The 12,644-nt window shown below is 42.9% G+C and overlaps 1 protein-coding gene across 1 annotated transcript in view; it reads right to left on the bottom strand.

The window, feature by feature from the left end:
• The window catches only part of GSR (glutathione reductase), a 45,359-nt gene that overhangs the window by 9,052 nt on the left and 23,663 nt on the right, over nucleotides 1-12,644 (bottom strand). Inside the window, exons 6-9 of the mRNA XM_010838812.1 lie at nucleotides 11,205-11,259; nucleotides 5,490-5,589; nucleotides 3,686-3,772; nucleotides 1,875-2,033 (exon numbers count right to left, since the gene is read on the bottom strand). Of these exons, the coding sequence (XP_010837114.1) occupies nucleotides 1,875-2,033; nucleotides 3,686-3,772; nucleotides 5,490-5,589; nucleotides 11,205-11,259 (401 nt within the window). The remainder of the gene's footprint in view (nucleotides 1-1,874; nucleotides 2,034-3,685; nucleotides 3,773-5,489; nucleotides 5,590-11,204; nucleotides 11,260-12,644) is intronic.

Genomic DNA, 12,644 nt, shown 5'->3' with positions numbered 1-12,644 from the left:
AGACTCTGATGCTGGGAGGGATTGGGGGCAGGAGGAGAAGGGCACGACAGAGGATGAGATGGCTGGATGGCATCACTGACTCCATGGACGTGAGTTTGAGTGAACTCTGGGAGCTGGTGATGGACAGGGAGGCCTGGCGTGCTGCAATTCACAGGGTCGCAAAGAGTCGGACACGACTAGCGACTGAACTGAACTGATAAGTATACGTAAAACTGATTCACTTTGCTGTACAGCAGAAACTAATACAAAATTGTAAGTCAACTCTACGCCAATAAATTTTTTTTAAAAGATTAAAGTAGGCTAGTACCATATTGTGAAGACTTAAGCAGAGTAGTCATTCAATTTGCAGTCTAAAAATATATCAACACTGAACTGAGGGAAAATTTTTGCCTCATTTTTTAAAAGTTCAGCAAATATAGTTGAAAACTGGACTAGCAAAGCTTAGGTCTGTGTAATGGCACAACATCTCTTGAAAGGTGAAAAGCTGGGTGAATAGCTTCATTAATATAAAAATAGATTACTGATTTTACTTTCACTGAATAATGAGATTAAAATCAAGTAGAACATGTCCCTGGATATTTTATTCTTTTTAATTATGAAAAATGGCTTTTAGTGAAATGAAAAAGGGATGGAACTTAAAACAGATACTAATATTAGAATATAAACCAAACTGTCACACACTCCTCAAGAGGCTCCATCAAATACATAGTGAAAGTCACTCAGTCGTGTCTGACTCTTTGCCACACCATATAAACCTCCACCAAATATATAAAATATTCTATTATTACTAGTAGAAGAGTATAGCATATCAGAACAATTATCATTATCCTCACCATCAGCAGCAGCTGGTTAACACTGGCTGAGTTCATACTATAAGCCAGCATCTAGGCAAGCTAGTTTGCATGCACTTTCTCATTTACTTTCTGTCTAACCCAATGTGACAAGTACTATTTTTATTTCCATATTTCTATGAAGCAGTTGAAACTTAAAGAGTAGCTAAGCGACTTTCCTAAGGCCATGAAACTAATATAAGGTTCAAAATTGGGTCAAACACTGGGACCCACACCCCAGGCTACTGTACCAGACTATCCTTTAAAATTTTAAAGGACAAGTAAGAACGATGGCACTGGTAGGTCAGCTTCACATGCGTACCCATTCCTGAGTGCCACAACGTCCCAGACAAGTCACACACCCATCCATCACGATGAGAGCTGCAGAGGGTAAGGAATAATTATCGGGCTTTAAAGAGACAGCTATCAGAGTACGAAGGAAATCTGTAATGAGGAGGCTAGTCAGTAAATAGCAAGACAATGACCTGATCTAGAGTGAGGACACCAGAAATGGAAAAAAAAAAAAAAAACAAAACAACTTTTAAAGAACTTTCAAAGGCAGAAGCAATGGGATTTGATGACAAATTAGACAAATGAAAAGAATTGAACAGAACCCACTCAAGTTTTGGGGGGTCTGGGACTGGATCAGGGGAAACCACAGGACTACCAACTGATTCAAGAATGTTTTAGGCAAGGAGGGTGGTCAAAAACAAACTTCTGGTTACAGTATAAGTAAGTATTAGGGATGCAGTATCTATAGTCACAAGATGACTATAGGCAACACTGCTGTGAAGAGTGTATGTAAATTCCGAGTTCTCAACATACAGAGAAATATTTTTCCTTTTCTCTTTCCTACTTTCTTTTTATCGTATCTGTATGAGAAGATGGATGTCAGCTGACCCTTCTGCGGTAATCATTTCACAATATACATAAATCAAACCATCATGCTGTATTCTCTAAACTTACACAGTAATATATATCAACCATTTTTAAACAAAGTTGGAGTGAGGGGAAGAATATCATAGGCAGACTAGGTCAACTTACCAGTTTGTCTAAATTCAGGCCCCAGGAGTTTGGGTCCCGCCCAATGGCCCAGAGCAGGCAGTCAACATCTGCAATAGTGGTGAAGGTGGGTTCCCTACCAGGAACTGAAGTAACCATGCGGAGTTCCAGGCCCGAAGAAGTTTTTTTAACTTCCCTGACCTATTGGCAAATACAAGTTATTAATTGGGGGTGGGGGGAATGGGAAGGAAAGCAAATAAACAGGAAACTAGAATTCTTGACATTTAAAAACTCTCCACTGAATCCTGCAAATGATTCAGGATTCAGTGTGTGTGCTCAGTCATGTCCGACTCTTTGAGACCCCCATGGACTGTAGCTTGCCAGGCTCCTCTGTCTGTGGAATTTTCCAGGCAAGAATACTGGAATGGGTTGCCATTTCCTTCTCTAGGGGATCTTCCCGACCCAGGGATCGAACCCTCATCTTCTGCTTGGCAGGCAGACTCTTTACCACTGAGTCACCTGGGAAGCACACATATGAGTCCTGCTGCTGCCACTGCTAAGTCGCTTCAGTCGTGTCCGACTCTGTGCGACCCCATAGACGGCAGCCCGCAAGCTCTGCCATCCCTGGGATTCTCCAGGCAAGAGCACTGGAGTGGGTTGCCATTTGCTTCTCCAATCATACGAGTCCTACATGCTGACAATTTACTTCTGCCCAAAGGCTGCCCACACTAGAACTCTCTGGAGCCAAGACAGTATCCTTGGGGACCCCAAATCAGACAGCCAGTGGCCAGAAATGTCAACTCATGCCAAGACCCTAACACTTCAGCTTAAAAACAAAGTATTTTAAAGTGTACTTCCAAGTTGTGATAAAATTTTAAATCACAAATCTAAGCACAGTGATTTGCAACTGGACTCGGGGGAGGAAATGGGCTGTAGCAGCTTCATTAAGAATTTTCTAAACTGCACAGTCCTTGCTTCTCCCAGGACACTCTTAGGATCAGGGAGGAGGGTAGGATTAGGTCAGGAGGGTGAAGGACATACAAAGTTTAGCGGGAGTCCCAGGGGGATTCTGATGTTGACTTTCACCACCAGTCTAGACTTCAGCATTTACAAAGCAACTTCACATTTATTATTTTGCTTATAATATGGCCTATGCTGAAAGGACAAAGCTTTTGGGGGGGAAATCATTTTTACAAGGCTCATACTCAGGGAAAAAAATCTGACAAGTTGGTGATTCCCTTAGAATAAAAAAAAAAAAAATATATATATATATAGTCACTTTGTCATTGTTTTCATCTACAAAACTCAATGATATGCTTTCAAAAGAGATTCCATAATAATATTTCCTGAAAAAAGTATAAACCTGAAAAATAAGGATGTTCAATGAGGACTGTGGTTTTTTAAAAACATTTATTATTTTATCTATCACATATTTATCTAGCTGTTCTGGGTCTTACTTGTGGCAGGCGGGATCTTTGATCTTTACTGTGGCATGTGGGACTGAGCTCCCTGACCAGGGATCGAACCCAGGCCCTCTCTGCTGGGAGTGCAGTCTTAGCCACTGGACCATCAGGGAGATGAGGACTCCCTGAAGAGGAGGAGTTGGAGCACAAAAATTATAGTTTTAGTTCCAACTAAACTAAATTCAACTACCAGATTCCTCATCTTTTATACCTTAGACTTCATTAACACATCAGTGTGAAATACAGCTTCTTAGGGTAAAGAAAAGACTTGGAAGTACTCTAGAAAGGAATAACCGACTGGGGTAGAGGTAATCTGTGTTGATAGAACCAGTGAGATGCAGGACAGACGGATGACCAAGGGTGGTAAGCTCGCCCAGGGCTCGGTCGTACCTGGGAGTACTTCAGCACCTCAATGCCAGCGTTCTCCAGCTCTTCGGTACAGTTGGAACTGATTATTGAATCAAAAGTTCTAAGCACCTGTATACAGAGGCAGCCGAGGGATGGGTGGCAGGAAAGAATAAAACCTGATTAAAGATATGCTACAAACCTGGGAGGAAATTTCAGTATCAGTCCCCCTTTCTTCTTCATTCATGGCCACACTGTGAGTTTTTTTAACCATTTTAAAAAACTAAAACACAGTTAATTTACAACGTTGTACTAAGTTTCAGGTGTACAGTAGAGTGAGTCAGTTATGCGCACACATTCTTCTTAAATATTTATTTGGCTCTTCTGCATCTTTCATCATGCCATGTGAACTGAGCTGCAGCATGTGGGATCCAGCTCCCTGACCAGGGACTGAACCCGGGCCCCCCACACTGGGAGCCCTTAGTCTTAGCCACTGGACCACCAGGGAAGTCCCAGTGGCGAAAAACACAGAACGTTAAATTTACCATATAACCATTTCTAAGGACACAGTTTGATGGTGTTACGTATATTCGCATTGTTGTGCAACCAGAATCTTCCCCCTTGCAAAACTGAGACTCTGGGGGTGGGGGAGGGATAAATTAGGAGGCTGGGATTAACATATGCACAGTAGTTTATGCAAAACAGATAACCCACAAAGACCCACTGTATAACACAGGGAACTACACACAGTATTGTGTAATAACCTATCAGGGAAGAAAATTTGAAGAATATATATATGCATGTATAACTGAATCAATGGTGAACACTTGAAACTAACATATACTGTAAACCAACTAGACTTCAATTAAGAAAAACTGAGACTCTGTACCCACTAAACAACTCCCCGTTTCCTTTCCCCCAGTCCCTGGCAATGCCACTCCATTTTCTGTTTCTCTGAGCATAGGTACTCCAGATACCACATGTAAGTGGAATCATAATATTTATTTTTTTGAGATTGGCGTACTTCACTTACCATAATGTCCTCAAGCTTCGTCATATTGTGTAGCATGTGTCAGAATATCCTTCCTTTTAAAAGCTGAATAATATTCCATTTTGTGTGGAATGGAATACCATTTGTTTATCTATCTAAGAAACCATACCTTTGTTTATCTATTCACGTGTCATCAGACACTTGTGTTGCTTCTACCTCTTAGCTGTCGTGAATAATGCTGCGATGAACATAGTAAGCAAGTATCTTTGATGTTTCCTTTTAATGCAAAGAACGTACTAAATTTTGACTGAATGTTAATACTCCAATACTATCTGGCCAAATTAAATTGATTTTCAGGATAAGAAATTAACCTGGCAGTCTGCTCAATTTAACTAATATTAATGTTTAAGCCTGTGTGCCTTATTAGGCACTTATTAGTATACCCACTACTTCATGACAGAAACGCCAGCTGGGGTGCCCACTGTTCTCAACTAGCAGCTGGTGGCTGGGAGGAACACTGGTCCTAATCCTGCCTTCTGTGCAGCTCCACGAGGAACAGAATACACGTGCTGCACCTTCTATTTATTGACAGTGAAACAGGAAATGCTCCCTGTATTTTTATTTTTTGGCTGCGCTGGCTTTCACTGTTGCACACGGGCCTTCTCTAGCTGTGGCGAGCGGGGGCTGCTCTCTACTTATGAAGCACAGGCTTCGCTGACTCAAGGCATGTGCACTCTTCCCAGACCAGGGATCAAAACCCAGTCCCCTGCACTGGCAGGCAAATTCTTAACCACTGAACTGCCAGGGAAGCCCTCCCTGTAAAATTTTTAAAAGATTAGCATCAAGAACAGATTTTACCTTATCATGCCGTATCATTATTGATGTCTTAGAACCCAGGGCAGACAGGATGCCAGCTATTTCCACAGCGATGTAACCAGCACCAACAATGACACTGCGGCTACAAGAGCAGAGGGTTAAGATCGGGAAATAAGCTCATTTTTGAATAAATGTAGATTTACAGAAAAGCTAAGGATATCCCTGCCCAGGTTTTCCCAACGTTAACATCTTATATTCATAGCAGCACTACTCAGAATAGGCGAGACATGGCAACAGCCTAAATGTTCATCGACAGACGAATGGATAAAGAAAATGTGGTGCACGTATACGATGGAATACTACTCAGCCATAGAAAGAATGAAACGATGCCATTTGTAGCAGCATGGATGCAACTGGAGGTTATCATCCTAAGTGAAACAAGAGAAAGAGAAAAACAAATACCGTGTGACGTCACTTACATGTGAAACCTAAGATACGACACAAGTGAAACTTAGCGACAAAGCAGAAACAGACTCATAGAGGACAGAGCTGTGGCTATGGGGGGAGGTTGAAGAAGGGATGGACTGGGAGTTGGGGTCAGCAGATGTAGAGTGGATGGACATGGTCCTTCTGTATAGCACATGGAACTATATTCAATGTCCTCGGGTAAGTCATGAAGAAAATCAGTACCAAAAACAACGTACAAATTGCCTAACGGGTCACTTTGCTGTAGAAATTAACACAATATTGTAAATCAACTATACTTAAATTAAAAAAATAAAGTTAACATCTTACAAACCGTGGTTTCCGCAGGACTGGAAAAGGTCACTTTTCATTCCAATGCCAAAGAATGTTCTAACTACTGCATAACTACACTCATCTCACACGCTAGCAGGGTGACTCTCAACATCTTTCAAGCTAGGCTTCAACAGGAGGTGAACTGAGAATGTCCAAATGTAAAAGCTGGATTTAGAAAAGGCAGAGGAATCACAGATGAAATTGCCAACATATGCTAGATCACAGAAAAAGCAAGGGAATCCCAGAAAAACATCTACTTCTGCTTCATTGACTACACTAAAGCCTTTGACTATATGAATCACAACAAACTGTGGAAAATTCTTAAAGAGATGGGAATACCAGACCACCTTTCCTGCCTCCTGGGAAGCCTGTATGCAGGTCAAGAAACAACAATTAGAACTGGACATGGAACAACAGACTGGTTCAAAATTAGGAAAGGAGTATGTCAAGGCCGTATATTGTCACCCTGCTTATTTAACTTACATGCAGAGTACATCATGCGAAATGCCAGGCTGGATGAAGCACAAGCTGGAATCAAGATTGCTGGGGGAAATATCAATAACCTCAGATATGCAGATGACACCACCCTTATGGTGGAAAGCAAAGAGGAACTAAAGAGCCTCTTGATGAAGGTGAAAGAGGAGAGTGAAAAAGCTGGCTTAAAACTCAACATTCAAAAAAAAGAAAATCATGGCATCTGGTCCCATCACATAATGGCAAATAGATGGGGAAACAATGGAAACAGTGACAGACTTTCTTTTCTTGGGCTCCAAAATCACTGCGGATGGTGACTGCATCCAGGAAATTAAAAAACGCTTGCATCTTGAAAGAAAAACTATGAGAAACCTAGACAGGATATTAAAAGTAGAGACATCGCTTCACTGACAAAGGTCCATCTAGTCAAAGCTATGCTTTTTTCCAGTAGTCATGTACAGATGTGAAAGTTGGACCATAAAGAGTGGTCCAATAAGAACTGATTCTTTTGAACTGTGGTGTTGGAGAAGACTCTTGAGAGTACCTTGGACCGCAAGGAGATCAAATCAGTCAATCTTGAAGGAAATCAACCCTGAATATTCATTGGAAGGACTGATGCTGAAGCTCTAGTACTTTGGCCACCTGATGCTAAGAGCCAACTCAGTGGAAGAGACCCTGATGCTGGCAAAGACTGAGGGCAAGAGGAGAAGGGGGCAATAGAGAATGAGAATGTTTGGATGACATCACTGACTCAACAGACAGAGTTTGAGCAAACTTAGGGAGATAGTGAAGGACAGGGAAGCCTGGAGTGCTGCAGTTCATGGAGTTGCAAAGAGTCGGACACGACTGAGTGACTGAACAACAACAAACCGTGGAACAACTGTCAAAACTGACTCTGGTACATTACTGTGGACCAAACTCCAGACTTTATTCAGCTTTCATCTGTCTTTTCATTCATTTCCTTTTTCTGTCCAGTTCGGGATAACATAGTCATCTTAAGCAGAAAATATCCTTCTGTAGAAGGGAAATATATTTTTAGGTGTTTAAAAAATTCCTTAGCTTCGTTTCTTCAGAGAGGAAATAAAAAGCCTTTGAAGCTAGAGATGATTCCTTATGCAATGATCTTCACACCTAAAACTAAAATTGGCATAGTTCTAACCACTATTACTCCCCTCTAGCTCAGTATTTCTCCTTGATCACTGTTAAATCCTATCAGTCTCTCCAAGATGATGAAAGGCCAATTGAAGCAAGCCATTTTAACTTGTAGGATAGAGCTGCAATGAAACTAGATGTCCTGAATAAATTCTGGCCTAAGAAAGCAACTTAAATACTAGATAAATGTTTGGACGAAGGTCTGAGTCCACAATGGGGAAGCTAACCCCAGTCCCCAACTTCCCCACTGCAGCCTACAGAAAAAGTGCCCCCTCGGCCCCTTTTGGGATTGGCGTTCTCTCAAGCTTCGAACACGGTTGCACTACTAGCACAATGCTTGGGTAAGAAGTGAGCAATCAGGGGACAAGAAAGGAAACCCTTTTTTAGTATCTTCTACAGGTAAGGTGGGCTTCCTTTGTAGCTCAGTTGGTAAAGAATCTGCCTACAATGCAGGAGACCTGGTTCGATTCTTGGGTTGGGCAGATCCCCTGGAGAAGGAAATGGCAAGCCACTGCAGTATTCTTGCCTGGAGAATCCCACGGACTGTAGCCTGCCAGGCTCCTCTGTCCATGGGGTCACAAGAGTTGGACACGACTTAGCAACCAAACCACCACCACCACCACAGGTAGGGTATCCATGCTGTGAGTCCCTGTCTTTAGAGGGCTTCAGTGTGGATGGAAGATGTGGTATGAACCCGAATGGCTGGGGGGAGGTGGAGCACGGATCCTGTGGAACACTGTGGGGCAGGGAGGTCTCCCTATGGTATGACCAGAGGTAAGAACTCTCTATACAACCCAGCGTACAAAAAGAGACATGTCTAACTCGGAAACTAGGAAATAGCTCTTCTTCCCTCTCCACCGTCCCTTTTTCTATGTTGACTCATTCCTTTCTTTGGGTCTTTGCTCCTGAGTCCCTCCTCTTCCCTCTCCATCTTCTCTCTCTTGCCCAAACATTTCTTATTTAAGTCCTACTTTTGTTAAGCGTTGCGCTGGACGCCATGGGTAGCAATCCCTGCACTTGAGGTTTCCTGAGGGGAAACATGCCCAGGGGTCCGCTAAAGCACAGAGAACGACATGCAGTTCCAGCGTGAGAGAGGTCACAGGAAACACTCCTGATTCAGAGATGTATTCTCAGCAGAAAGGATATACAAGAAATAGGTGAAAAATCTTCAAGGAGCTCAGTGTTCCCCTCTCAGCTTCCACAGGCCCCTCTTGTCTACTTTTTACCACTAAAGTAACCACTGGAAACAATCTTTTCATTTGCTTTGGTTTAGAACAAAAAAAGGAATGTATTGATTCATGTAACCAAGAAGTTCTGGCTTCAGGGATGGCTGCATCCAGGTGCTCAGATGCTGTGGTCCCTTAAAGCCGCTCAGCTTTGCGCTTCAGGCTGGCTTCATTCCCAGGCTCCACGCTGTGATACAAAGACTGCCAGAGGAATGAAGACACAGTGGCATGGTCTTAAGAAGCTGAAGCTCAGACTGGGGAGCAGACACCCAGGCTTGTGGAGTCTTGATTTAAAACACCAGTGTTCAGTAGATGAAAACTCAGTAAGTTAGGTAAAAACTGTGAACCAAGAACAACCTCCACATTCTCCTTCTTACCCTAAATGCCTACAGGTCTTGGAGAGTCTCCAGGAGAGGAGGGGGGTGGCCACGGCTCACCCTGGGGACACAGACACTTTGGCTGCCACCTATGGGAGGCCTCCACCACGTGGAAACAGTCTTATATTCTGCTAGGTCCCCAGAGCTCTTCTCTTTCCCTCATCACGGCCCTCAGAACTCCCTGCCCCACAGTATTCCACAGGGTCTGTGCTCAAGCTTCCCCTCAGCCATAAGCTCAACGAGGACAAAGCTGGATCATACAGCCCAGAGCACGTGTTAACTTCACCTACAGAATTTGTTCCTTCTTTGATTATTCACTTACTTATCAACATAACAATGATAAAGGAGTCTTAAAAAAAGACAAAAATCATATACCAATTGTTATTTTCCTGTGTTTCCAGAGTCTTATTTATAACATGCATATATTCACTTCTGAAACTTGCATTGCTACCTACACGTTTCATAAATGGTTTAAAAATATGTAACGGACAGATATCTAGAATGAAGCTTCTCTGAGTCTAGACTGAATTATATCATTTAAACACCATGAGTCACAACCACATTTCTGCATGTATTCTCACGTCTCACATCTGTCATCCCTAAAACTCAAAAGATCATGAAGAAAGGCTGCTCTCTTAACATGCTGCCATGTCTCAGCAAACCTAAACAATCTGCTTGCTCTTCTCAAAGTCAGAAGATGACCTGGTCTGAATATTGTAATGGGACATTTTCACAGCAGCCACGAAAATGCCAGGACGCCCTCTTGTCCCTTGTGGACGGTCTGCGGCTCCAGGTGAATCAAGGTAAAGGAGCGAGCAGGGATTATGAGTCACCCACCAGGAAGGCCTTTATGTAAAAGCTCGGGATTAAGACCTCACAGTGGACTGGCAGCGCCCACCGAGGGAGCAACAAAGTTAAGCAACAATAACAATGACTCCGGGAGTGAGTAAGCGCTACTGACAGGAGATAAAGGCCAGTCTCTGGGCTAACAGGGCCCCTCCTCCTATTCCCTGGTGCCCCAATTCTTAGCATGACTGAGGAGAGCACCCCTCCCATCTAGGAAGCCTGCAACTGGGAATGTCTTCAATAGGAACTTCCCTGGTGGCCCAGTAGTTGGAATTCCATGCTTCCACTGCAGGGGCTGTGGGTTTGATCCCTGGTTGGGGAACTAGGATCCTATGTGCTGCGTGGTGCAGCCAAAAAAAAAAAAAAGAGAAACCACCTTCCTTGTTATCTTTTTTCTCTGTGTGTATCTAAACCAGTGGCAGAGGTTTACAAAGGTTATTTGGATAAACACATATAAATGACACTTTCAGGAAACCTATTTTTGTGGGACTGACGGAGGCTTCATTTATCCAGAGGCCTCTGCACTAGCCGCTCTGAAAACCTGAATGAGTCACTTTAGACATATCATCAACGGATGCTCTGTCACACTGAAGAGAGAAGACAGTTTTAGGATTTCAGTGCTTATTTTCAAAACACCCCTGCATTTGAGTCTGGTCCTAAACATCTTGGACCGAAAGCATGGCCTTGGACCGAAAGCATGAAAAGATTTGAGTCGTTTATTGAGGGGTGCTCATGGATGAGAGACCCAAGGTCATAAAAAGAAAAGAGGTGGGAGAAGAGAATCTAGGAAACACCTACACATAACATCTGGGAAGAGGAAGTAGAAGAAATGTTAGGAGACTGAGGAAGAATGAACACGGAGGTCAGGGAGGAAAACCGCTTACCGAGGCAACTCTTCCAGCTGAAAAAACCCATCACTGGTTATTCCTAGGCTGGCACCTATGTAGGGAAAGGCAATACAGGTCACACCAGTGGAGCTTTCTCTTGTAAAACAACCATATTCTATGCACAAACCAAACACCTCCTCAGCTCATCACTGTTTTGATGACTTCTGTTAAGTCTCCACTCAGGAAGCTGCCAATCAAATCTTCCCAAAGTCAACATTGTAATTTCCTCTGCCATGATGACTAAATAACTATTAAATTTCTTTGAGAAATTAAGATCTCAGGTCCACCCTCAAATGGCTCACATCTTGGTTCTCTTCTCTCTGCCTTTTCTCCTTCAAAGGTTTTAACCAACTCTCCCTTCATTGCGGGGAGACTTCCAAATGCATAGTTTCAGTTCTGACCTTCTCCCCAGGCTCCAGTCCCATATTTCTAACTGTCCGGCTATAAGATTCTACTCTGCTTCAAACTTGCTATTTTCCAACTTGAACCTTAGTTTTATAATATCTCCCGAACTATATCCCTTTCTCATTTACCACTTCAGTTAAAAAGACCACCCTCCATCAATAATCCAAAGTCTTGAGCTTCCCTGGTGGCTCAGTGGTAAAGAATCCGCCTGCCAATGCAGGAGACAATGGGTTCGATCCCTGATCCGGGAAGATTCACGCACGCCCCAGACCAGCTAAGCCCGTGCACCACAACTATTGATTGAGCCTGTGCTCTAGAGCCCAGGAGCCAAAACTACTGAGCCCACGTGCCCTGGAGCCTGTGCTCTGCAGCAAGAAAAGTCACCGCATTGAGAAGCCCTTGTACCACAAGTAGAGTAGCCCCTGGTCTCCCCAACTAGAAAAAAGCACACACAGCAACGAAAACCCAGCACAGCCAAAAATAAAGAAATATAATTATTTAAGAAAACAAATAATCCAAAGTCTTGAGTTCTCAATTTGTGATTCCTTCTTTTAACAACCATCTCATCAGTTATTAAAAATACTGCATTTTGCCAAATTTAATGCACAATGATTAAGGACACAACTTGATTTCAGAAGTGTTGAACATTTTCTAAAAATGTGTCTTGGAATCAATGAAATAGAGTAGCTGGCTTTCCCTTCTGTGTTTCCTGCCTGCTCTCTTCTCCTAGTGCCTGGCATAGACCAGTGGCTCAGTAACTGTCTGCAGAGCTGAACTGAGTTCTTCCACCACATTTCAGACACTAACACTGTAGTTCAGAACCTATTACCACCTCCTGCACGTTCCACTGTAACAACTTTCTAACTGGCCTTCCTCCTCTGTAAGTCACTGTCAGATTAGGTTTCTAAAATTACCACTTAGATCTTGTCACTACCCTATTTACAAGCTATTAATAATTGGTTTTCATGAATGACAGAGACTCCTTAATTTCACTTCGTAAGTCTTCACAATTTGGCCCTAAGCTTCTTCCAA

This window comes from Bison bison, unplaced genomic scaffold (assembly GCF_000754665.1).
Source record: "Bison bison bison isolate TAMUID 2011002044 unplaced genomic scaffold, Bison_UMD1.0 scf7180017864105, whole genome shotgun sequence".
Taxonomy (NCBI): Eukaryota; Metazoa; Chordata; class Mammalia; order Artiodactyla; family Bovidae; genus Bison; species Bison bison.
This window is presented reverse-complemented; position numbering and strand designations above follow the sequence as displayed.